This window comes from Varanus komodoensis, unplaced genomic scaffold (genome assembly GCF_004798865.1).
Source record: "Varanus komodoensis strain SLA01 unplaced genomic scaffold, ASM479886v1 scaffold8, whole genome shotgun sequence".
Lineage (NCBI taxonomy): Eukaryota > Metazoa > Chordata > Lepidosauria > Squamata > Varanidae > Varanus > Varanus komodoensis.
In genome coordinates, this window is record NW_025336481.1 from 29,204,317 (window position 1) to 29,232,220 (window position 27,904).

The 27,904-nt window shown below is 40.0% G+C and overlaps 1 protein-coding gene across 1 annotated transcript in view; it reads right to left on the reverse strand.

Moving 5' to 3' along the window:
• OTOGL (otogelin like) overlaps positions 1 to 27,904 on the reverse strand; it is a 96,946-nt gene that overhangs the window by 48,224 nt on the left and 20,818 nt on the right. The window contains exons 16-27 of the mRNA XM_044455199.1: positions 27,163 to 27,289; positions 25,470 to 25,647; positions 24,180 to 24,304; positions 23,591 to 23,800; positions 22,977 to 23,142; positions 21,761 to 21,835; positions 17,443 to 17,495; positions 15,723 to 15,885; positions 14,022 to 14,129; positions 13,003 to 13,141; positions 2,259 to 2,393; positions 143 to 289 (exon numbers count right to left, since the gene is read on the reverse strand). Of these exons, the coding sequence (XP_044311134.1) occupies positions 143 to 289; positions 2,259 to 2,393; positions 13,003 to 13,141; positions 14,022 to 14,129; positions 15,723 to 15,885; positions 17,443 to 17,495; positions 21,761 to 21,835; positions 22,977 to 23,142; positions 23,591 to 23,800; positions 24,180 to 24,304; positions 25,470 to 25,647; positions 27,163 to 27,289 (1,626 nt within the window). The remainder of the gene's footprint in view (positions 1 to 142; positions 290 to 2,258; positions 2,394 to 13,002; positions 13,142 to 14,021; positions 14,130 to 15,722; positions 15,886 to 17,442; positions 17,496 to 21,760; positions 21,836 to 22,976; positions 23,143 to 23,590; positions 23,801 to 24,179; positions 24,305 to 25,469; positions 25,648 to 27,162; positions 27,290 to 27,904) is intronic.

Here is a 27,904-nt window from a genome sequence, read left to right on the forward strand (position 1 = left end):
GAATTTAACATAAACATGCTGTGTTATCAGATGCTAGTCAGAGCTTTATTAGTGTGCTTTATGAATATTTCGCCTTCCCCATTTGTAAAATACCCAACTACCAATTTGTATGTATATCCAGTGGCATAATACACCTAGTCACCTTCCACTGAGCTCCAACTTTGACATGCATTGTTGTCTTTCTATCCCATAGTATTGTTATCTCCTGCTCTGGAAAATGCACTGCGGTGTAATATCCAGCCTTCCAAATCTGATACTGTGCTTTGTCTTCATATCTCCTCAGCATTTTCTGTAAAAAAATTGAAATTTGTAAAAGATCACTAACACCGCTTTGATAATATGCAATCTATGACCAATTGGTGAAAATACCAAACCAGATCCAAAACAAGATCTGAATAATGTATTCAGTCTATAGACACACACATTCAACAATATACACATCAAACCACTCACTTGATACCAAACCAGGATCTGAATAATATATCAGCGGCAATAATATTATTTGGAATTTGAGGGACACTATCTTTCCAAGCCAAAGTATGGGATATCCTTATATTCAGACAATGTCCTGAGAAGCTGGCAGTGAGAAGGAATGATTCTGTGGCTGAGGAGCTACAGGATTTTTCAGAATCCCATCTCCAAGTCAGAAACAGCTCTCACAGCTGTGAATCGGAGCTCTGCTATTTGCTTCCTTGCAGCTGGCATGGAAAGAACTCCACCAGCTGTGTTCTGAAGTCAGAACAGTGACTTCAGGAATAGATAAAAGGGGTGAGTTCAGAGGAAGGGCAAAAACTGGGGTGCCAGAATGAAGCCACTCCAGTCTCCTTCCTTCTGAAGTATCTCAGTTAATGGACACAAAAGCACATCTTGCAAAAATGCACAGCAAAAAGAGAGGGAAGCGGAGAGCATCTCTGCCACTCCTCCTATTTTGCATTGGATGTACATCAACTACATCCAATGACTGAATCCCTACAGAAGAAAGAATCAGCCCACAGCCAGCAACCATCTTCATTTATTACAACTATCTCAGAGCCTCACACAGCACCCAGAGTCATTCATGGAAAGTGAAAGGCCCTCACTTTGCTTTGAAACAATTCTAAATTGTTAGAAAGGCAGCTGAAGGCCCTCATAGGGCACCATGTTGCCTACCTTCAAACCCAGTTCATGTTGGGTTTCAAGTCTACATTAGGCCCAACCTTCATAATCATTTTCATGTGGGATGAACACTATGTTTCAATACATCCTGAAAACTTCAGGCTTACCATAAACACAGTCCAGGTAGCCACATGACCTGCTAGGCATGCCCAGACCAAACCCACTTTGGTCCTGGGTTTCTTCAGAAGTAAAGCCATGTCTCAACCTGATAGCCTAGCACCTCCTCAATCAGCACGGGGAATGCTCAAGGCCATTGGGAATTGTAGTCGAAAACATATGGAGGGCACAAGGCTGAGGAAGGCTGGCCTAGTGTCAGAACACAGCAAAACACTGAACAGTCAGGAAAGTTTCAAGAGCTTCCTGTGATAGAGCATGCAGGTATCACATACATTTTGGGTACATGTGCAAGTAGTCTTCTGGGTTATGGCCAATATGAGGGAGGCCCACTGAAAACTAAGGTTGTATTAGACAGGTTTCAGCATCTGAGGGTGCTTTTAAGTGAAATATTCTGATGCAGTAAAATTATTTAATCACATCAAAAGTTATAGTGAAAAAGGATTGTCAAATCCTTCCTGGTGGGTTATTCATGCTCCTTTAAGAGCTACTTTTCAGTAAATTTTTTGAAAATGTAGCTTTTTCTATCACCAAAACACAAAAGCAATTCCTTCAGGCATTTGTGGACAATTCTTTACATGTAGGAGTATGGTAGCACTATCTTGACATAAGCTTGATTCTCCTAGGTTCATGACCACCATAATTTCCCTTTTAAGCTTTTTTTCTTTTTACTAAATGTGATTTTGAATATGGTGGACTGGTATTCTTCCCTCAGAATCCCATGAATGGAAACCAAAAGAGGAAAAATTTCCTTGTCTCCAGGGAAGTTTTGTGTATCCAGTAGAATGCTGATGTCCAGACTGCAGGTCAATGGCAGCAGGGACCATAGAAAACAGAAAAAGCAGAGAATATTGGACTTCTTAATTGTTTCAGTGCCCTTCCCCAGCCTGGTACCATTCAGATCCATTGGACTACAATTCCCATCATCTCCATCCATCATGTAGTTCAGTGAATAAAAGGTGAGTTAAAAAAGGAAAACCAGTACTTACCTGTACATTTAGAGGTTCGCTTAAAAAAATCTCAACTTCTCCAACAGAAATAAAAACATTCTTTGAACAAACAATATCATTATCGAAGCACTTCTTGTTCTGAATTATTATGGACAAGTTTGAACTGTCAACACTCTGTGAAGGAAAAATGGCTGTTATGTACAAACACAGCTCTACATCACTGCAGCATCCATGTAACAAATCTACAAACAATTTATCAGAGAGTGGATCCCATTCCCTTAACTGGACTCCAGCTGCCTTGGGCCATTTTCTGGGTCAGCTTGAGTTAATGCTGTTCTAAATCAAGTTATGTCACGTTAACCTTGCTATACACTCTGATCAGCTAGAGTGTAGACAAATGAACAGACAATACCCACTGGGCTGCATGATGTATAGGTGGTCCATTTTCCAGCTTAAACTTGTGGGAAAGTTACTTAGGATGAATGTGAATAGACTATTCCTGTCTTACATTATGGAATACCATTGCATTATTCACAAAGCTCTGTCTGGGACCACTACAATATTAATGATGTAGGCTCATATCCCTAATAGCCAAATATATGCATAAATAAGGAACTGCAGTGTGCAGCCCTCAGTGAGTTTTGGGCCTTCCAAATCATATACCCAAATGTAAAAAAGAGTGGCATCTAGGAGATGCCACATCCTCGGGTAAGACCTAATTTATGCAGAAATGGACATGGAAATGGAAATGTGAACTCACAGTACACTTTGGACCACCCAAAAGCATATACCATACCCTCAATGGCAAGGATGGACAACTTATGGTTCTCCAGATGTATAGGTCTACACTTCTTAGCGACCAAATGAGCAGAGCAAATGGGGAGCAATATGATGACCTAGATACCTGGAGGCCACCAAGTTGCCCATCCTGAGATGCTCTAAGAGTGCCATAGTATCATAGTTGGCCCAAGTCTTTGGTTGCAAGACTCTGTCAAGCATGTAAGCCACATACGCAGAGTGTGTGATATGACTTAATTTATATTCTAGATACATGGACCTAAAAGTGTGCTTAAACAAGAACACAAAGGATATTTGCCCTTCATAAACAAGAACTGAATAGGCTGTAACATCACAGAATGTATCTTCCCTTTCCTGGGAAATAATCGTTGCCCAAAGCAAAGTCTGAGGAAGGAATCTGCCCCAAGCCAGAGGTGCCAACTGCTTCTCAGACAATTCCTATTGTGGCTTCCTCTCTAACATCACCTTCTGTCCAAGCTACTTTATCCTAGAAGAAGAACATATGGGTTGCTCAGTCAGTCCAAGTTAGGATTAATGAAGGGAGGGTGAAAAGCCCTTTTTCCCACAAGGAAGCAGGGTCTTGGTAAGCCTGCTCCTAAACAGCCAGAAACTTGACTCTCTTCCCCAGCCAAGAGCTGCCCTGGACTTCTCCTGGTCTTTCCCAAAGTCTTCCCCCTCCATCATTGTTTCTCCTGGGCATCCTCTCTTTCCCCTCCACTACACACCTCTCTGCTCGCCCACCCCATTTTCTCCTCCTTTCCCTTGTTCCCCTTCACTGCCACCCTACTTCAGGAGTCACTCATTTGGGTTGATGGAGCAAGCTGCAAACAAGCAAAGGCTGGTGACATCATTGGCTCAAGGCATCATGACATCATCTGTCAAGCTGATGATCAAGCACCATCTGTCTGTGCCATCTCCACTGGTCTGGGAACCTGGCTGTGTGTAGGAAAAACTGGTGATGCTAGGGGAGATTAGTGGGGCTGATCCCTCACAGGCAAGTATTTAAAAAGATTAAAATTAGAAATATGGATATATGTTTACTTGTGGCACACTTGCCAAAAGGTTTGACCATCAGAGATTTCCACAGTGGAAATCATACATCTGTCTCTGTGAATGAATTAATTCAGACTTCCCCAACCTGACAATCTCTAGATAAATGGCCCACAAATCCCATCATCCCCAAATAGCACTGGTGTTGCAGTCCAACACACCTGGGGAATACCAGTTTGGGGGGAAGCTGAATGAATACTTTTATCTACCCAAAATTGTAGAGTTGGAAAAAGTGCAGCAAAGGGCAACTAAAATGATCAAAGCGTTCTAGCAATTCCTGGTCAGGGAAAGGTTACAACATCTGGGTTTGTTTAGCTTAGGAAAAAGGCAAGTAAGGGAAGGCATGACAAAAATATGCTCTGTCGTGTGCTCTGGTAATGAGCTACAAGCTCTCGTGTTTGTAAGCTAACTCAAAGATACCATGGCAAAAGGGGAAATTATTTCTATCACTTACTAGGTAAGTACCACCCCTTCTTAGTCTCACTGCAATACAACACTAGGAAGAAAATGCCATTTTTAAATGATCACTTCTGGAGCAGGGTTGTAGTTACCTTTTAAGGGAAAGCACAAAGAAGGGAGTCCGGTGGTCTGTTCCAGGAAGCCAAGTTACACTGATAGAAAGCAAAAAACAGAATGCTTTCCCTTGTAAGTCTAATCTTCCCATTAAATTACCAAGAGGAGCCTGTTCTAACTTAGTATCAGTTTCTTTGTGATAGTATGTGGTTGCTAAGCAATGGAGGGCAAGGGACAGAGAAACCTGGGCAAGCAACCAAAAACGCAGCAGTGGGCCTGTGTTTTAAGAAAGTAATACATCACAGTTGTGTAAAATAAAGAACCTCCTCAGATGGAAAAATTAGCCTGGAAGAGCACATAGCCACCACTTAAACATTTTATGATTTATGATTTTTGTTTACTTTCTATTTTATCTGCAACACATTAGCTGAAATGTGTTTATTCTAAAAACATTTTCAATTAGCTTTACCAGCTAATAGAAAATACCAAAATTTAACCTAGTAACAAAAGCTTTATAGTTGAAATAACTATATTTTAATCATACATCACTTTTTTAAAAAGATTAAATAAGAACAATAAATGCTCTCATTCTTTTAAAGTGACTATATCTTAGAATTTGAATATGAAACAACCATAACCATAATTACAATCACTAGACTAAGTGAGGAAGGACTGGGAAAAGTTCAAGATTCAACCAATCTTTATCTCTTCTTCATTTCCTGCATAACCATAAGTAATTTCTTTTCATACGGAACATATCAAATCTGACTTAGCCATAGATCATTATGCCGCATGAACAGTGTGCATAGCAGGGAACTGGGAAGAATAACATTCCCAATATCCCTTATAATAGTAAACTCTACGGAATGACTAACAATGGGCTAAGGATACACAGGATAAATATTGATATTTTTCATCAATATTTATTCATGTTGTAACATCCTGAACCATGCTTTGTTCATGAAGGAATTCTAGAGCGGTATAGATAAGATTTCAGTTCAAATACAATATTATTATATTAAAACAACAATAAAAATGAAAGCATTGCTAGAATACAACGGAGAGGCAAATACCCAGTCAACTAGCAAGCAATACAATTCATTTTAAAGGCCAAGCAAATAAAAATATTTGGACCTGGGGCTGGAAAGCATATAGTCCAAGGAGGTTGGTGGTCAACCTGAAGGTGGGGCAAAGAGAAGAGCTGCAGAGGTGGGACCAGCTTGCCATCAGAGTCAGAGCACTCTTTGGATCCCAAAAAGGCATCAACCCATGCCACAGAAAGAGAAAACTGAAGTACAAAACATGCAGAGGGATATGTGGAAATCACAAAGAAGAATCTGAGCCACTCCTGCATTGTTTCAGCCTGTGATTGTTAAACAGGTCCTTTTACAAGACTGAGTGACAGATATTACGGAAGTGTGATCAAATAACCTAAAAACAGCTACACTCTTTCTAAGCCTCAGTCTTGCTATGGTCCTTGTTGGAGCAAGCTGTTTGTCTGGCTTCCAACCTCAGCACCACCTGGATGTTTTCATGGCGTTGTCCTGTTCCTGAAACCTGACCATGCTGAAAAAAAATTAATCCATAGGTGAACTCTGCATCCAAGGCCTCACCGGCACCTAAGCAACACTGAACCTTCATCATCACAGAAACAGAACAGAAAAAAGGAACATTTTGAAAAGGTCCAAGATCTAAAACCACTGAAAACTGTTCTCAGAACACCTAGGAAGCCGTCCCAGTAATGAAACTCTAAGGATGGCTTCTTATGATTAGAAAGAGGTTAGGAATGGTTAGGAAGGAGACACTGCTTCAGATAATTGGGCCATATTATGCATCTTAGGAGCTGACTGGATGTTGATAAGAGAGAGGGGCAGGAAGGAGCTAATCGCAATATAATTGCTAGAATATGGGGGAAGGAGGAGGTATACTGGTGGAGGCTGGAAAGTTATTTTGACCAACCTAAATAACTCCTGTATATAAAGAAGAGCTTCTGGAAATATGCATTGTATGAATGATGTGCACAACTGTGCATTCAAAATATCCACTTTGTTTCTTTATACTCAGCACGCTTTGTTTTCAAGGTATTCTCATTTAATACATAGAGCAAAATGGTTATGGACTAAGTCTTGTAAAAATTCTAGTACAATGCAGAGTATATACTCAAGTTATATAGCTATCCTTAATTATCCTGGGTAATAGGTGAAGATATTGCATGTAGTTTTAAAGAATACAATCACTCTAAAAAGTTTTCTTTTGTGTCATTGAATTGGTTTTACTTCACTTAGCATTAGATTTGGCATTTTATTGGATTATATTTCAGCAATCCTTTCCTAATTAAAAACATGATAGTCCCAAGATTAAGCTTTGAGAATGCTCAGTATCTATTTCCGAGTGATTCATTTCACAACAGGTGAACTCCTGGGTATTTTAATGATACTGAAAAACCCTCCTACATGATGCAGTATCACCTTGTTCTCCATTTCTTCCAGGAGTCTGTAAAGCAGTTAAGAGATAAATACTTGTGATTTTGTGAATGATTCATTCTCAAGTAAAACAGGAATAGAGGAGGGATAGAGAGGGGAAGAGAAGATACACCAAAGTGATAGAGCACTTCTAAATGTCTGTGTGTGCACTTTGTACAGATGAATTTTTATAGGTCAATCAAACAGGTTCCATCAGAAAAGATGCATGGTCCAATGAAGTCAATTGAATTTCTGAATTATGCTACAACCTGCCATTGAGTTCAATAGATTTTTCTGCATAGGATTGCAGAGTTATTTGACCAAAAATTGCATTCAGGACTCAAGGAAGGTTTGTCCTTTGTTAGAACTCAAAAAGATGCTCAAAACCAATTACTCTCATTGACTTGGAACTATGTGGAAATTCAGAAAAAGAAAGCCCCAATATACAAACTACTATAGGTCCAGAGCTTCTTTTTACTCCTTTTAAAAGATCTACATGCAGCATCTAACTCTGCCACATTTATTTCCTGCATTACAAATTCCTCTCACAGAAGACAAAGGAAAATTCCTATTGCAATGTTACTATCAGAGAACAGGGCAGCCTTTGCAGGATTAAAGTAAATCCTTTCAGGAACTGAATCATGTCCAAGATGTTCCAGAAGCAGAACCAAAGGCAATGTTCAAGGAATTACTAAGATCAAGAATCTCAAGCTGAAATACGTTCAAATAAGAATACAAGAGCATAGCATAGGCTGCAACAGCAACATAATGTACAGAGTGTAACCACAGCTAAATATTCAAGGGGAAAAGCAAAATCAAGAGAGGTTATGTCTTCCCCACATACCAGAAGAGACAAGATTATCAGTCAGTTCTACAGTCTGTTGGGCAAGAAGATTTATGATCATGTTCTAGAGTTATTGAAGCAAGAAATCTTGTCACTTATAGCAATGTTCCCACGCAGGATAACCCCTAGATATTGTACAGGCCCAGCAGTTTGGACACTGGAGTTGCATTGTGCAAGTGTTTGCAACATTCAGAAGAGGTGAAGAATGAGCATATGGGGGCATGGCAAAGAGCGGTGCTCTGTTGATCTGTTAACAATCTGATGAAGCTTAGTAGTTCATAATAAAAGTATTTAAAAGCGTGATGAATGTTCCTTTCTCCTGAATCTGTGTCATTTCTGAATAGAAATGTCATGAGTCATTTCTTAATGGAGACTATAATGTGTCTGTTACATCATCTGCCATAGATCTCCATCTCCCTCCAGCCATTTTTGGGACAGCTCTTCCTGTTAGCCTGCACAATTTAAAAGAAATGCTGGAAACCAAAACACTAAAGAGCAAAACTAAGGTATTCACAAAATCATTTAATGGTCTGAAAGAACAGGTATATAAAGGTCTGAAATTGCTGATCTGGAGTACTTTCAACCAGAAGAATGTGAACCCAGTGCCAATTGTAATCAGATCTTCTGCCTACTAAAGAAAGGCAGAACAAGTGAAAAACAGGAAAGAGCTGATCAATGCGAAGAAGAAAGTGTAGCCCTGATAAATGCAGTCACCAGATGAATACATTGTCAATCAATCCATCATCCATCCATTTTAGGAAGGCTGCCCATGAAAATGTTGCAACTTAGCAGAGTAACAGCTTTTAAAAGGGTAACTATGTTCGGGTTGGCTCCAACTTTTGTAGGAGCAGAAGTCTAGAAGGGCACTTTTGCTCCTACAACAGGATGCGCCTGTCTTTCGTTCCTCTTGCTGCCCTAATCCCACAGGAGGAGGTTTGGAGTGGTGTGGAGAACTGCTGTGGTGAGGGGAAATCAATTCTACTAGCAGATGTAAAGCTCACTGTTCCCTTTAAGAGAATCGTAGGAAATGATCATCTAGCAAATGTGAAAGCAAAACTTAGCAAAGATTCCCTCAGAGGCTGGTTGTTCTGGCCTGAGTGTTTTGCTGAAATCTTTCATGCACTGGATGTCTTAATAAATGTTAATGGATGCAGAATACATGGATATGTCTAAATATTTGTCTAAATGCAATCATAAGTAGCAAACATCACAGGATCCAAGACTTACTCTGCTGCAGTAAAAACAAAGAAATGGCACTTATTTATTTAGTTAGTTAGTTTGGGATACGCTAGCATCTGCATCATCAGGTTCATGAAGTGCTCCTTCAACTGGCAGGTCCTTCTTCATCACAAATCCGTGGTTTTCATCAAGTCTGCTGTATGTCACACTGAATTTCCATTCTTGGAAGAGTCTAAGAACTGGGACACAGCTAGCTTTCTAAACACTGTAGTCTTAGATTTTGGACCACCTTTTAAAAGCTGCATGGACTACCATTCTTGGCCCAATTCAAAAAGCTAGTGCTAGTCTTGGAAGGAGTGCCTTCTCCCATATGCCCCAAGTACTGCAGAGTAGCCCCTTTGCCCACACATATCCATTATTGTGGAACAATGGTTGAGGAACAATTAGTAACCATGAACTTTAGGGCCTTCTGGGTTATAGCACTGCTGTTAAGGAACTTCTTCTACAACAAGACTTACTATTTATTTAATTATTTATTTATTTAAAGTTTTTGTATGCCATCCCCTTGCTACATAGCCTTGGAACGGCTCACACAAATAAATAAATATAATACAAATACAGTTAAAACCTGGAAACACCCCGGCTGCACAATTAAAACCTATAAATATTAAACATTGTTAAACTATTGTTTGAATAAAAAGGTCTTAGCCTGGCGCTGAAAAACAAATAACGACGGTGCCAGGTGGACCTCTCTGGGAAGCGCATTCCACAGATGGGGAGCCACCGCAGAGAAAGCCCTCCTCCGGATACTTTGCCTCCTACTGTCTTTCATGGAGGGTTCCTGGAGGAGGACCTCTGCTGCCAATCTCAGGGTACGGGAAGGCAAATATGGCTAATTACTTGACTGATTACTTGGCTGATTTTCTTCCACAATTTAGAAAATAGGTAAAAATTGACCTTTTCTGGAGGTTTTTCAGTGTGGTCTTTTGTCCAGGAAGTTTCAGGAGTATTTAAGAAACCTACTTTAGAACATGATCGTATAGGGCTGGAGCTCTGCATTTGGGTATGATTTTGTTCAGAGATTTCTGAAATTTTAACCTGGCAGTTCAGCATGCTAACCACTACACCACATTGTATTAAATATTATCTTCAGTTTGGTATGTGGGGTGGGGGAAAGACGGGGGTGCACCAGAGATTACGGGACATACATGCATAATTTTTGATTAATAGAAAATAAAGCATACTTTTTCACTTTCTAAACATTTCTATTATTTTTGTTAACCTAAAATTAATACAAAGTTAAATACTGAAAGCTGCAAATAATAACCACCAAGATGATTGAGATCATCCTGTAAAATAACTAGATAGGTATATCTTGAATATCACCTGTGTATATTCTTGCACTAGGTATAGTCTTTCCCAAATACAGCCTCTGAGCATGTGGAAATGCCAACACAACTCTTCTTTAAGCCAGGTCTAACTTGAGCATAATCTCAAGGTTTGTACAGCAGAGCACAGGAACTGACTCCCCATAATCAGAGATGCTAGACCAAGACTTTTCAGATACTGAGTATCATCTTTACACAAGTAGTGAGAAAAGACCATCAATAAGATAGAGTACCATGTCTGATTTAAAAACAAAAATCAGACATGGTACACCCCTCCCCAACAATTTTGCCATTGACTTCACCCAGCACCCTGGAAAGATCTTTCTTCTTAATACAAACAGATGGGACATATTGAACTTTAATAAAAATGCAAAGTCTCTTTAATACAGCAGGATGTAATGGTCACCCAAAAGGGCACAGAAAGCATACATGAAACATAGCCCTTCTGGGACCTGTCTTTCCAGATCCGCAGTGAGTTTTCTCAGGCAACATCCTGCACCATTACATCATCTGAGAATGCCAGGTCTAGACTACATCTTTCTGTAAGGCCAGAGAAATCCTTCAACAGCCCTGTGCAGTCCAAAGAGTAAGAACAAATTAGCTATTATAAAATAGCAGATTACTCTTTTGGGGGGGAAAGGTCTGAAAAGGCATCTGGTTGGGGCTAGCACTGCACCTGTCTGAAAAAAATAACAAGACCAGTTCAAATATTATGAATCTACACAAGCTATGTTTTCATCGCCCGTGTCATCTTGCTTGTTAGATGAAAGGGCTGCAGGCAATATGCCATAGATCTTGTTTTTGTGAATGCCAACCTCTCTCCTGAACTTTAGAACTCCAAATGCCCATGGTAGAATAAGTAGCATAATATGACAACGCTGTGTCATACGATATAGGTATTGCTAATATGCACAGACCTAATATGCATATTCCTAGCAACCAATGGGAAATTGACCATTTACATTCTCAGTATTCTTCTTCTGTTAGAGTCACTTAAAGAGTAAGTATATACCAAAGACCTAAGTCAGCTATATTGCTAAAGGCCCTATCCTATGCATGTTTAGATGGAAGAATTCTTTCAACCCAGACAACATGGCTAGATGGAGCATACTGGGAATTGTGGGACTTTTTCTGTCTAAACATGTATAGGAATGTGCCCTGAGATAATAGGGAGAAGGCCCAGTCTTCTTCAGTTACAGTCTCCCCAGCTTGCTGAGGAGAACCAGAACCAGAACCAGAACCAGAACCAGAACAGGAGGAAAAAGAGCTGGAATTAACAGAGGCCTCTAAACGATCAAGGTCACCATGCCAGATTATTTAGCTAGAGCAAGAGGGAGACACCATAGAGCAGAGAAGGTAGAGATTGCTCAGTCCCCATATGAAGGCGTCAGGCCAAGAGAGCAGACCAGTTAAGTGTCATTTATCTATCTAGCTCTCAGGCAGCATGAGCCACCCTGAGGATAAGGCCAAGTCCTTTCTGAAAACGGAGGGAGGGAGGGAGAGAATGTTCCAGTTTAGATTCAGCTCCACAAATGGGCAAACAGTGCTCTCATGTCTCAGATCATCACTTGGATGTATGATGTCTGTAGACCCGCAGAGCTCAGTTTAAAGAAAATAAAGTGTGCTTCTAAAATGTTGCCAAAATATGGTAAATAGGAACAAGCAGGAGAGCGGTGAGACCTGCCCCCAACAAAGGTGGCCCTCCGTGGATCTTGGGAAATTACAGCCCTGTGAGAATGTCTAAGGAATTCTATTGTTTAAAACCCTTTTTTTTAAATCCTTGGAACTCTCCATGAAACAATACTCATTATCCCTAAGGTAATAATCATTGGAAAGTTAAAATTCCCAGGATTCCTTGAGAACTGGCTTAGTTTGTAGTGCAGATATATCCACAAGTTCTATCAAGGCTGTGCAAAGATACCACTGCATGTAAGTGGTATCCTACAGGAAGTGAACCTTCAGGAAGTGAACCAACTATGCATACTAACATCTCAAATACACAACTTGAGTTAACTTAAGAACTTTTTAAAAGGTGCTTCTTTAAAAAAAAGTTGAGGTCAAAACAACATGTCCTACAGGGGTCATATAGTGCATTCCTCTTAGGCTGCTTTCTGTGGGATGGATTCTAAAGTGGCAGCTTTGAGAAGTCACAGGAAAGTTTTGTGCTGCCAGATACAACATTATGCCCACTTTACATTCACTTACACATAAGTAAGTCAATGCAGCCACAAAGCGCTAACAGCCTTTTTTGCTCCAGAATATACAGAAGAAGAATATCTTTCACATAAACATACTCAGAAGCAAGAGAGGGTCAGATGGCATCTCTCACTTTTCGCTTTTCTGTTTCTTATTTCTTACAAGGAAAGGAAAGGAAGGCCTGATCAGGCCTCACAATAGAGTCCCTTCATTTCACATAATGCCCTTGGAAGGTGTAATTCTCACCCTACTCAAGCCACTATATATATATATTCTTCCAGTTTCCAGCAGTGGGTATCATCAGTAGGTTCATCTGCACATAAGAAAACAGAAAAGGTAAAAAGTATCTTTACCTTTACCAGGTAAGCTTGGCAGTCACTGACATAATCATACTCTAGTCCATCAAAGGTATAATAATGCCGATCTCCATAGACAGTACATACAGCAGGACAAGGATAGTACGTGCAATTGAATATCCCACGTCGACAAACACTGTGATGGGAGACAATCAAGATCCTTTGACTAAACAACCTTTGTGAGCTGAAAACAGGGATGCATGTGCTCTTGCTATGGAACACAGACTGAAGGGAGAATTTGCAACAGTATAGTCTTCAGAGAGAGGGCAATGTCAGATTACAGAATGTAGGAGAGCAATTCTCTCCCTAAACCAATGAATTTACCATTTGTTTTGCATGCTTCTGATGGTAAGCACAATATGCAAAAATAAAAAGTACTTTCAGAGAGGTTTGAACAGAGACTGCATCAGCAATTTTAATAAAGGCATGTCACTTCACCAGCATTTTTAATGGCATTGTAGTATAAACAGTGAAAATTGTATGTCAATTGGCATATATTACACCCAGACTCATCCATGGCATATACCATCAGACAAATCCCATAAATGGATTTGTAGAAGCATAAAAATCAAAGTGCTTTGCTTTGTTTTATTCACCTGACACAGTGAATTTATTTATTTTATTAATTTATTGTTACATAATTACAGGAGAGTCACATTAACCAACTATAAGAAACAGTTAAACTTTGTGGCCAAAAGCTATTTCAGCTCTACTCACAGATTCTTTAAAAGTAGTAGCTGCACCAACAAATACCATTGGAAAATGAAGACAGTCTATAAACCCTACAGTATTTTTTGTTAAGGCTCCATTTTTAAGCTATTTTCATTGTTAGCCCATTCATCTATTTTCTTAAATGTTTGATGACTTCCTTCCTATTTTATTACATTTTAAAATGTTATGCTGTTTATTATTGATCATGCTACACAAATCAAAGGTTAAAGATATTACATTGTGCAAAATGCAATCCTAAAATTAGTTAAGACATTAAGAACTGTACTGAAGTAACAGGCATTTACCATGTATAACAGGGAGTAGTTATCATGTCACCTGACATGTATTCCCAGTCTTTCCAAGTACAGGGACAACTGTCAGGCACATAACATTTTCCTTTATGTTCTGCCATCCTTGAAAGGAACAAAAACATGTGATTGAAACTGGAGCCCATTCATAAATATTTTCAATTATCTGTTCATATAAGCTACACAGTTCTGAAACAACTATTGGTTGTTTCACAATGGCATTGTAAGTTTAGTTTAGTCCACCACTATCTCATTGTCTACCATAATTTACCAGTGATGATCTTGAACAATGATCCTAGAGAGCTTAACAAAAAAGAAACCCACTGTAGTCATTTTTAACCAACTTCATCATTTATATTTAGCTGCTTACATGATATATTCCCCATTAGGAAAAAAAATGATAGCTCTACATTTTCCCTCATTGAACCAATCATTCTTTGGGTGAAGGGGAAAGCAGAGTAAAACAGAAACTGACACAGGGAAAATGGCTAGCAGAGAAATCCTATGGTACCCAGAAAGCACCTGCGGTGTCACCTTCAAATAAGGTGATCTGATGGTGGATCTCCCCTGCTCCTACCCAGAAGTCTTCCACAAAGGCTCCTTTCTTGTAGCTGGAACTCCAAGAATGGAGAGGTGGCTTGCTGGTGGGAGAGCAGGAGCCACCAGATTCACAGCTATTTCCCTGAAGCGCATAGTAGACTGGCTCATGGACTTGTTTAGCAATATCTACAGTAAAGGCAGACAAGGCTGCAAAACTTCTTCCTTTCCTCCTGTCCTGCCAGGCCTTCACCAGAAGGACTAAGGTGGGCAAAGGCAGCAGTGCTGGAGCTCTCCATCTCTGGGGCAATAATGCTATAGCCTCGTACGACACACTTGACCGCCACAAGTACCACAATCCGGCTTGTAGAGAGACCGAAGAATTCCTTACAGATATACAGTGTTGCATCTAATTTGGCTGTAACATCATGAGTTGTACAAAGCAAAATTAGAGATAACTTTCCTGATATTGCAAGGATATAGGTTTTGTATGTAACTGTAATGACACTTTTATAGAAAGAAGACTTTGACATTGCTGGATTTACTGGTTTGTCCATGTGTAGTAAGGTCTTTCCAAATCACTACTGCCGCTACTACTGATGATGATGATGATGATGATGATGATGATATAAAATCAAAAAACAAAATTATGTCCTGCATTCTATTCTTTGCATTATATTAATGTTAGCTATCGCACAACACATTGCCACAAGAGGACAACTTTTTGAATTTTGTTTTGTTTTGTTTTTCAAAAAAACAGAAACATGGGAGTTCCAGTTCTAGATAGGTTTCATGAACAACATCCAAGGAAATAAAACTAAAAAGATCTTTGCAAAACATTATCTAGTCAGGAGGGGACAGCTTTGCTGCTGTCCTAAGCCTTTCTTGTTGTTTCTAATGGAGTTCACGAGTGCTCTGAGGTCTCTATGTGTAATATGGTAGCTGAAAAACTCAGCTGAAGGAAAACAAACCCAAAACATAAAATACATATTTGAGAAGACTCCAAAAATGGTGCAGACATGGGATGTATGAATGGATTTGTACCTATAAACCTGCCCCCTGAAACTTCTCACCACACAATATTATCCAGAGAAAGAAACATTAATTAAATTCTTAAGTACAGTTTCCTGGTCCAGCACTCTAGCCCTTGGAAGCACTTACCCAGGGGGACAAACACAACCACTCACACATGGTGGAGACGGAGCACAGGTGAAGTTCATGGCAAGGTTTGTACAAGATAGCTCACAGTTTACTCCAGCAGATGGCAAGCCAGGCACATGAGATCGGCAGTCATAGTAAATCTTTTCTTCAGGGCATGGATGAACTACAAATATGAAATGCAAACTGTTATACATGAGATCAGCAGATGCTTAAGCATACTCCTTGAAATCAGTTGGACTTAGAAGTGCTTATCTTTGCTGCTGTTTTCAACAATATCCATCAATAGCATAGTGTGCTAACTACATTGAAATATTTTTATTTATACAATACTTTTAAGTGATTAAAATCCTGCAACTCTTTTAGTTACACTGTGGATTAAAACAGCTCAAAATTGTTTGAGATTGGCAGAGCTTTACAAATCAGAGATAAATACTGAGACTTTGAAGTAGCACTTGACAAAAAACTTCTTATGTGTAAACGTATACATATTTGAAGTGAATATTGCAGGCATCTGTTAATTTCCTACACATGCTAAATTGTTGATCAGCCTTTTTCTGTTCACATCAGACAAGCTGGGATATGAGAAACCCTACAATATTGTACAATTAAATACCAAAGTAATGTATATTATAAAATAAATTAGCAAATACAAATCATATTTAGATGAATAAAATAGATTTTACATTTGCTTGACAACCACTGAGACCCAAGAATTTGACAAGGTTACATCTATACAGATTAATTGTGCAAATGCACACTTACACAGCAATTCTATGGCCCCTAAGATCTCTGACATCAGAGGAAGACATCTGTCTGTGAATCTTCTCTTTGCTCCTTTGCTTCTCCCAGCTGACACATGCCAGGTTACACTGATGGGTGTGACAAGGAAGGGAAAGGAGAGGAAAGCCCAAGGATCTGCTAGGTCCTAATACCTGTCAGGCCTCCAACAGAGTGCAACACCTAGACATGTTCTGAGGCATCTAGCAAGAATCTTTTTGAAGACGGTGGGATTGGAAAAGCCTGTGCCACTCATCCTGTCTTGCCTGGCTCTTGCAAGCAGGCCTTGGAGTGGAACTGAGTCTTCTGTCCATCAGGCATCAATCTTATAGACTGCACCTTAAGACTACAACATTAATCTTACTATTTGAAATTAAATACAGCTTGGGGAACGAATGAGAAAAGAAATGACCAGACTTGCAATGGTGATGAACAAATCTGAAGTATAGCTAGTTCCTTACAAATATCACCAAAACTGGATAAACATAATAGATTATCTTTATTATTAGATTATTAGATTACTTCTTATCTCGCTTTTTCTCTCTCCCAAGGCATATAGTCCTTCCCCTTTATATTTTATCCTTACACCATCCTGTGAGCTGGGTTACAGTGAGAATCAATGACTAGCCCAAAGTTACCCAGTAAGCTTCTTGGCTGAGTGGGGACTAGAACCTGGATCTCTTGAGTCCCAGTCTAGCATTCAAACCATTATGCCACACTGAACTGTGTTCACTGATTTAAGGAGGCTACGGCGAATGGGGCGGCATAAAAATGTTTTAATAAAATAATAAAAAATAAAAATAAAAAATAAACAAGAATGACTGCTCAGGGCCACCTAGGAAATCCATAGATGAGCAGAGCTTTGAATCTGCTCTTCCTGAATCTACAAGAAAGTTGATTGAACAGTATTTGAGAACTCCTCTTAAGAAACATAGGGAATTACCTGCAGGAACTTCAGCAACTTCAGCACATTTCATAGTTCCATTGAGACACTGGCTAGTCAGTATACAGGAAAAACATACATTTTAATAGATTAATAGATACAGATATAGATATGTAAGTATGCAACCCTAAAGTTCAACAGTAAAAATAGTAATTATTTATCATGTGAGTTACTCTCTCCCCCCATCATTCATGTTCATCCACTGAGCCCTCCTGTTGTGTGGTGCTGCTAGTTAACAGCAGATTGATCACAGAAGGGCCATATTCATTCACAATGTAATCTGGTGTTACTGAGACATGGGTGGCTCAGCTGGGTTGAGCTGACCTTTCCCATCTCTGCCCACCTGGACACTTGGTACAGCATCAACATAATCCAATGGGCAGGCAGTGTAGCTGTCATTCACAGGAGCTCCATCTTTCTCACTTGGTCTTGGAGTGCACCTTGACAAGTCACACTTGCTGCTGAGTCATCAAGACGGATTTGGCATGCCATCCTGTTGTCCAGCAACCTCCCTGTTGGAGCTGGCTCAAGTGGTTTCAGCTGCGGTGCTGAAGGAACCCAGAATGCCAATTTTGGCTGACTTTAATTTCCATGCTGAGGCTACCTCTGGAATCCCAGCTCAGGATTGCGTAGCCTCCACGATAACCACAGAGTTTTTTCAGCTTGTCACTATGCCAACATATGAAGCAAAGCATACCCTTGATTTGGTCTTTGCTCCAAGGTGAGCAGTAAGGTGAGTAGACTGAAAATTGCAGAGGAGGAGGCAACCTCATTGTTAGGAGCAGACCATTTCCTGGGGCGCCGAACTCAAGGAGTTATTTATGTTCCATGATGAAGCAGGGGGCTGGGATTTGGATGGTTTTTCCCATTAGACTGATGAAATCTTACCGATTTCAGAAAGCTCTTGGGCATTTTCAGCAGAGAGCCAAGACCCTCAGTGTTCCATAATGAGACATGGAGGGCCACTGATACCATTGTACCCAATTGCCTTCTGCAGTACTATAGAACCTGCCCTCCTCCTTGTTCTACTGGGGAGCTGTGGCTGGTGAAACAGGCTGGACACTGACTAGAGCAAAATGGAGTAAGACTCAAAGGCAAGATAAGCATACTCTAGGGAACATGATCGTGTCTCTTATTTGGCAGTGTGGGCAGTGAAAAGGCTTCACTTCACTGCTCCATTGTAGCTACAAGCAGCTACTCACTGCTTTCTCAGGTGGTCTAGGGGCTGGCCAACAAATGGGGCCCTGGTCCTCTCTAAGACCCACTGTGACCCTTTTTCCTGGCACTCTGGGGACAAAATTGCTCACTGCAAATAACACTTTTGTTATTGCAGCTCAGTGGAGGTCTTGGTGCTACCATCTACTTAATTTTTTGAGATTAATTTTAGTTGCAGATGCCTGATGATGTGGACAAGACACTTACAACTCTGCACCTGACCACATGGCCTCTCAATTTTTACCCTTACTTCCTAATAAAAACTAGCTGAGAGGACATGACTGCACAGGGCCAGGAAATTGTAAATCCATCACTAGGTGAAGGATTGGTTCCTAACTATCCTTCAGGAGGCAGTAATGGAAGCACTTCTGGAGAAACCTGATAATATCTTACAATTGCTGCCCAGTTGCAAATCCCCCTTTCTTATAAAAATTTCTTGACAAAATTGTTGACAGGCAGTCTTGGAGACTACTGATTATTGGTATTTGATGCCTTCTAAACACTTCATTTCAGGAAGATGTCCTTGAATGACCAGCCATGTTTTTATTGATTTGTTTTAAATATATGGTTTTGTCATTTTACTCTGTTTTTTAGTTGTTTAGTGCTCCAAAATCTATACTCATCTGCTTTAAATATGTTCATAAAGAGAAAAATCATAAGGCAATGTTTGAAAGGTTAACATATTTTTAAATAATGCAACTAAAGGCAATACAATTTAGGGAGGTAATAGTCAATGAATACTAAATCTCAAAAACATTGGCTTTTGTATAATTGCATTTAATCCTGGTTTTTCAAGTTTAGAGAACTTGTACTGAGAGATACAACTCAGTTGCTGTTTGATTCAGGGCCAGTTCAGATGGCTGTTCCTATTTATCCTATATTTATATTTATTTATCCTCTCTCTTTCTCCCTCCCTCTCTCTCTCCCCACCACCCTCCACACACACAGACACAGACACACACACAGACACACACACACACACAATCTCCATCCACTTGGCTGATTTGTAAAGGAGTAGACACTGGTGTATTTGTTATGCTTTTTTGATACATCAGGACAAGCCCCTGATCTTTTGAAGATGGTATCAGTATTACTGCTGTTTTGCCAGGATCAGACCTTAGTCAAAGTCTGACTAGGTAGGACTGGTTAAACCTAGCATATCCAGGTAGGACTGGAAAAAATCCTGCCTGAAACTTTAGAAAGCAGCAGCTAGTCAGTGTCCATCACACTGGGACAAGGGTATGACTCATTATAGAGAGGATTCCTGAGTTCCTGCATTCCATGGGGAACTGACTTGCACATAAACTGGTTAGAGCAGTGATGGCAAAACTTTTAGAGACCAAGTGTCCAAACTGCAACCCAAAACCCACTTATTTATTGCACATTGCCAACTCTGCAATAAAACCTGAAAGCTGAGGTCTTAGTTTAGAAAAAACAGACAGTCCAAGCAAAAATATATATCATTGGCAGCGCACTGACCAGCCATGCAAAAACTCAGATGAGTCAGGGCATGTGACGTCATCGCTGGGCGCTGCTACTCCTTTCCGAGCATGTGCATGGCCCCTGTGTGTGTTGTTATCTGATGGTCAGCTGCTGGGGCGAGGCTGGGGCGACTTGGCTCACATGCTGACAGAGAGGGCTCTGTGTGCCCGCTGTAGCACGCCTGCCATAGGTTCGCCACTACTGGCCTAACCCTACCCAGCTGCACTCCCCTAACCTTAATATAGGGGTAATGTACCATTGAAAGGGATGATTTTGAAAAAATCCTTCCTTGAGTTGCTTTTTCTACACAGCTCATCATTCCGGCCCATTCTAAACACACTCCAATCATCAAAACCATGCCAGGACACCTCGTTTTTGTAACCCTACCCCTACCCTGGTGCACAACCCTAACCCTAATATAGGGCTAAAGGTCCATTGAAAACACCCCTAACCCTAATATAGGGGTAAAGTTCCATTGAAAACAATACAATTTTGAAAAAGCCTTCCTTGAGTAGCTTTTTCTACACAGCTCATCATTTCTGCCCATTCTAAACACATTCCAACTATCAAAATCATGCCAGGACACCTCGTTTTTGTAACCCTAACCCTACCCTGGAGCACACCCCTAATCCTAATATAGGGTGAAAGTCCCATTGAAAAGAGGGCAATTTTGAAAAAGCCTTCCTTGAGTAGCTTTTTCTACACATCTCAGCATTTCTGACCATTCTAAACACATTCCAACCATTAAAAACATACCAGGACACCTCATTTTTCTAACTTTAACCCAGTAATGGTGAACCTTTTAGAGACCAAGTACCCAAACTGCAACTCAAAACCCACTTATTTTTTGCAAAGTGTAAACACTGCAATAAAACCTGAAAACTGAGGTTTTAGTTTAGAAAAAACAACTTACAGCCAGTCCAAGCAAATATATATCATTGGCAGCACACTGACCAGCCATGCAAAAGCTCAGACGAGTCGCAGTCAATGAGGCGTGGTTTGTGACACCATCACCTGGCACCACTACTCCTTTCCGAGCATGCGCATGGCCCCTGTGTGTGCTCTTATTTGATGCTTGGCTGCTGGGGCGATGCTGGGGTAACTTGGCTCATGTGCTACAGAAAGGGCTCTGCATGCCCGCTGTGGCACTCGTGCTATAGGTTTGCCACCACTGGGTTGGATTTTGGCAAAGCACAATAAGTCCACATTTCCATCAGAAACAGAAGCCAAAATCCTGCTCATGTGCATGTCAGAGCAGTCCTGTGATCATCTCCATACAGCAACATCCATCCAGTAGCATCAATACTGGGAAGCAGCCGTGCCAATTGTCCCTCAGTATAGCGAGCAAATACAGCAGTTCAACTTTTTTTTAAAGAGCAGTGTCTATTGTTCATTAATATGCCAGAGGTTTAATCAAAAACTAAGTTAGCTAAAGGGAAACGTTATGCAAGCTTAATTTGCAAAAGCATATTAATACATACTCAACTTTAAATCAGACTAAAACATTTCCAGAAGCAACCAATCTTACACTGAGAGCTGCAGATAGAAAAGAGTATGTACAAAAGTCAACTTGCAGATTCACTTATAATGAATGAAAGATGAAACCCTTAATAGAACTTACCAGGAACCTGATGGTGTGGGCAGAATTTCTCCAGGCTGAAAACTTCTGCCTTTATAATAACACCGGCAACTAGCCCTGATAAAACAGAATTTATTAAGATACAATGACATTCTTTATCCTATCCTAATTGCAGAAGTAAACATATCCTTTGATATCACCACTGACTTGCCCATTACTTCCTACAATAAGCATTTGACTTCAGTTAAGACTTGTGGCTTCATTTTAGAGATACATTTGAAAAGATTGTGTGTGTTAATGTGTGCATTTCTTAGAAAGAAAGCTTCCTCTCTATTCACAGACAAATTATTAGCACCACTGTTATTAAAATGCACTGTGTGGTTAACAATCTGTTGGCCACTGTAATGATTATTTTAAATATATAGCTATACATTTTATAAAGAACTGATGGGAAAGGATCATCCAACTATGGGACATGATTCACCCTCCCATAAGCAGCAGTGAGGTAGCAAGTCTCAGGACACTATTTTGACTTGCCCTAAAAGGACAGAGTGCTGGGCTGGGACTCAGAAGATCTGGGTTCTAGTCCCCAGTCAGCCATAAAACTCACTGGGTGACTTCAGGCCAGTCACTGACTCTCAGCCCAACCTATCTCACAAGGTTGTTGAGAGGATGAAATGGGCAGCTGCCACAGAGACATAGAAGCTGCCCTGAGTTTCTTTTAAGAGCAAAGGGGTGCGAAAAAAATGAAATGAGAAAAGTTAAGACGTGTCAGTTATTTTATTACATTCTTACCTACCTGGAGAAAGCATGAATGGCTTTTCTGTCTCATTAACGCAAACACCTCCAGGCAGGTGTAAGACAGGATGCCAACCAGCATCAGCATCTCAGTAAATGTGCATGGTTTATGGCTTGTCAGTTTTCATTCATACTCAGAAACTGACCGAGAACCATGTTTTTCCCCAGTTTGTTATTGGTGTTGGAGGCCTCTAAGAGATCATACAGTCTGAGTTACCAATGGCACTACAGACATTTGACTAAGGTGCCCCTGCTCCCAACTCATGCTGTACTTTGATGCAGCTTGTATCAGATGAACTATGCAAAGCTGGGAAACAGATTGCCAAGGAGTCCCATTCTAGCACTATGGTTTTAATAGCACTGCGAGATAATAAGGAAAACATCCCTAATGCTAGAGCTAAGATATATTAAAAACAACAATCACACTGCAATTAAAAGGAAATTTAATGTAGCTGCTTACATTGGCACACAAAAGTTGATAGATTCATCAAAGTATTTTCCATCAGGGCAATTGCATCCTTCAGCACAGTCATGACTGCAAACATCCGGAATAGAATGGGAAGAGCAGGAACGCTCACAAAAAGAAGCACATGGGTGATACAGCATACCACTTCTGCACACTAATGCTGTGAAGACAAGATATATTGATTGTACATAAATAAATTACATGCCCAGCCATCAGGGTGCAGTCATCTTCTTAGACAAAATGGCCTGTGATTTGGGGGCAAGTTATATGAATGAGGTGTCTCCCAGGAGAAACACGCAAAATTTCAGAAGGATGGGTATGCCCTAGATTGGAGTAGTTTTGTGATATCTTAAATGATTTGCCTCTCAGTATAAACAGACTAGCTGGTAAATTTCAGGTCCAGGCTACATTCAGCTTTATTTACTGGCTTAATCAAGGAGGTAGAGGAATCTGGATATTTAAGGACATGCTTAATGTTCAGCAAAGGTATCACTAATCAGGCAGATTTGGGAACATGCACAGTATGAGCTTTTGCTTTGATTTGTAGAATGGGGACATCCCAATAGCTTTTCAATTATTTGCAAATCATTCTGTGTTTGGTAACTTACCACAATATGAGACATGAGATCTGAACTCAATAGTAATTCCATGCTTGCTGCATACATAAGCATAGTGTGCAAGTGCATTGCACAAACAGCTGCTCCCACATTTGCAAGCATCAAAGCGGCACAGCTGGTAGTATAATTCTGGACTGACGTAGACATGACACGGAGCGAAAAGTTCTTGATTGATGAGATCACACTGGGATGCATACCCAACTAAGGAAAAGTAACATTTGGCTTGTAGCAACGCTGATGCTGTTGAAGCACTGGTTGTCACTTAAGAGTGAGAATATACACCACACCAAAATTGCAGACTGGTCGAACTTATTTCATGCAAATATAAGGGTAGAGAACTCACTCCATGGACCTAAACTGACACAAGTCAAAGAAACTAAGAAGTGTTTAATTGGCATTTAAATCACTGGAATTTAAACAAAGAAAGAGATTATCTTTACAAAAATACTAAAGGACAGATCTAAGTTAACTGTCCCAAATAGTATTTAGGTATCAATAAAGCATATACAATGGGAAAAACTATGGTTTAGCAATGGGATTATGGATGAAGCTAAATCGAATTTCCAAAGTAAAAATGCACCATTTTGTTGATTAATGTTGCAAGGATCAACCACAGGGATGTTGACAGGCACATGACACACGGATGAAACCTTCCATGCATTGCCATGAAGCTGCGGAGTTCCTTCAATCATTCCTGCTGGAGAACTGGGTGGGTGGATGGAAATAAGCATGATTAAACAAAAGAATCAGACCACCTAAGAAGTCCTGTCACCAAGAACACACTGTTTATGTACCCCAGTATCTTCTAGAATGTGTCTACATGGGCGACAGCTGCGATACCAGATCACTGCTTCTGTGCTACACTGGAACTACAGGATCCAATATTCAAACAAAGGAGGTGTCAAACTGTGCCCAGCTCACCATGTGCTGACCCTCTGCTCTCTCAGACTGTTATCTTGACTAGTGAGCACTGGCACAGCTGCCATATGTCTTGGCAGAATCGATGCTGTCAGACTTTTCCCTTTGCAACCATATCCATGCACACATGAAGTATTCCTTCTGAAATACCTCTACTGCTTTTTTTCTGCCACATTAAGAGAATAGCCTGAAAGATGGAAATTTTCAAATTCACCTCAGATGTAATTAAAATTTGTTATAAGCAAGAAGTCCACATTTGAATACAAACTGATTCTTTTCCAGTTTTCCAAAAGAAGTCATACTATGTAGAAAATATAACAGGCTTTCATGGATTTTCTGTCAAAGGTGGGAGGTGGTGATGGTCTAATATGAGTGTTCTATACGTGGCAGAGTGTGTACATAAAGCATTTGTGTCCATGAAAATATTTATATTCCTAAAAGTATTATTCAGGATTATTGTTTTTTACAAAGTAAAATTTCAGCATTGGCTTCTAGGATACCGAGAATGCTGCAAGCTGTTAATTTTGTTCAATTTATGCCTCTTCTCTATTGTTCTGCTATGCATTCTGGGATCACATGACAGCATCTTCATATTGGCAATTACCATATGGTAAGGCCTTGTGAAAAGGTGATAAAGAATTTACATACTTCTAGGGACAAGCCAAGGGAAAGGTGATAAAGGGTTTATATAATTCCAGTTATACTGCCAGAATTTATAATTCCACAGACTAGCCAAGAAAAAAAGGGCTTAAGCAGTCTCCATCCCAAATTATTAAGCTTACTATTTGGGTTGCATGGGTGGCTAAATTTAGCTGGCTAGATGTACTAATGCATTCTGCATCTTAGTGCTTGGTTTATTTTATGACTGGTTTTAATACACATAATTTTAAGCATGTGTTGAGTAGAAAACTAAACAACTGAGTAATGAAGTAATTGCATAAATCAAACTTACAGAAAATCATCTCGCAAGTTTCCATTATAAGTTCCACACAGACCCAGAGTTCTTTCCTTCCACTCAGTAGAGAGTTGAATATACACTCTCTCACCATCTTTAGCAAACTGGATTCTTAAACCAAATTTAGTTTTCAGCTGTACAAACAATGAAGACAAATTCTGCACTTCCACATATCCTATGCATAACAGGAGGCAGAAAAAAAATCAACAAACAAAAATCAAATAGTTATTCAGAACTGTAAGACTGCATACATATAAATATGAGATCCTGGGGAGAGTTCCAAATGGAGTAATAGGTAGAGGTGATTTCATGCAATTCATTCATCTTTCTACAGCTCCATGACCTCTATAATGTTGGGGGGACCCTCCAGAGCAGCATGGGAGATGGCATGGATAATGCAGGGGAAGGGGAAATGAACAAAATCTCTTATACCTGCTTTCTCTAGCATGGGATTTTCATGAATGACAGGAACACTCCATTGCAAGGTCAAGTCTGCACCCAAGTCATGTATACCTTTGAATTATATGAAGGGAATTGCAGTTCCATGTCCATTGTTTCACTCTCTCTTCTGGGGTACTCACACATGATAAACCCTCTTCACATGGCAGAGAGGCCAAACAGTATTTCAGACAAATTATTTTATCATTCAAAATCTTCAGCTCATATTATTTTTTTATTTATTCATTCATTCTATTTGTATGCCACCCCACTAGTCATATGCTCTCTGAGCCACTCACATCATTAAAATCCATACAACAGGCATAATATAAAGCACTCAAGACACCCATGTTAACTGCAGATTGAATTTTTGGATGCAGAAACTTTGCAATCATTATCCCATTTATCAACAACACCAAAGAACTGAAAATGGTGGCAACTTTCTCCAAACCTTGTTGGAGCTTCCTAAGAAGTGGGAAGTTGGGGTAAGGTGGGTTAGTGATTGCCCAGAAGGGCTCTGTGGTTAACCCAGTTTAAAGTGACATACACTTTAAATAGAATATTGCCTTGCAGCTAATTTCTGTGTAGCATCTTCCAGAATGGAATATGTTGAAATGCTTTTACAAGGAAGGCTCCTGACAAGGTGCCCAAAGCATGATATATCAATTAACTGTGACAAGAGAAACCTATTTCATGTATTTCTGCATTCACATATGGAACTTCAGAAATGTGGGGGCCAACTACCAAATTCAGCTCACATGATGAGTGAAATCTGTATGCTAATCATTCAATGCTGAAAGCATAATGTATCAGTTAACTGTAAAAAGATAGGCTCAGGGCTACAGAACTTGCTTCATTTCATGCATTTCTGCTTTCACATGGAGAATTCCAGAGATGTCAGCCAGCTACCTAATTCAATTCAGTTGATGAGTGAAGTCCATATACCAATCTATCAATGCCTTCAACTATTTAACTTACCCTATTTTTCAGCTGCAAAACTGAACAAGAGTTTTGTGAAGCAGAAAGTTTTAATTTGTCCGTAAAGTAACAGTACCTCATTTTTAGAATAATCTAACTCACCTTTTGTCTGAGTATAAGGGAATACATGTGAGCACATGCACGCTTCAGTGTCAATGTTTGTTTTCATAGAACACAGTTTGATTAGAACATTATTATAGAATCTATTGCTTGGGAATATGAATGGGGAAAAGGAAATATCAACTGCACTGGTAATGTGGAGCAAGTACCTTACCATTTAGGTTAAAGCCCTGGCTGGAGGAACCATATTGAACTTCACCAGCTCGGTTCAAAGTCACTTGCTTGTTTATGTCATCTTCAAGAACCAGTGTTACAGACTGAATGCAGACATGATCAAGGTTCTGGATGAACCAAAAAGGTGGTTGTGCCCCAAAAGAAAAGGAAAGATACAAGCAAACTGTTAGTAATCTCCGTTACAGCTTTCAGCTTCTTTTTGCCAAGGGCCCAATTTAATTTTGGAGAAGCTCTCAGAAGCCATATTCTGAGGCATGGATGGGGCAAAGGCAAAAAGAAAAGGGTCAAAACTATTTTTAAATACCTGCATATTGTGGCTTAAAGATTTTACTACCAGTAACTAAGCTTCAAGGGAGGCATTTCAACCTTTTAGAAGCTGTACAAAACTCCACCAAACAAGAAGGCACTGGGTATAAGAGGGAGGAGCCAGGAGAAGGTGGCATGGCTTCCTGGGGAATAGGAATTCTTATCAGGGCTGAATTTGCCCCTGGGCCTGAAGTTCCCTGTTCTTCCAGAACATTCTGTGTTGGTCAACATTCCCTGAAATGTGTGTTTCTACAGGAAATAGGGCAATAGGCTGTTTGCTACCATTAACTGTCATGTGCCCCTCATAACACATCTGTAGGTTAGACAGGGGGAGACAGTTACCACATAACCCACACTTAAGGGATTTGTATGCGTTGACTGTGGGTTGCTATTGAACTCTGGCAGTTGTTGAAATG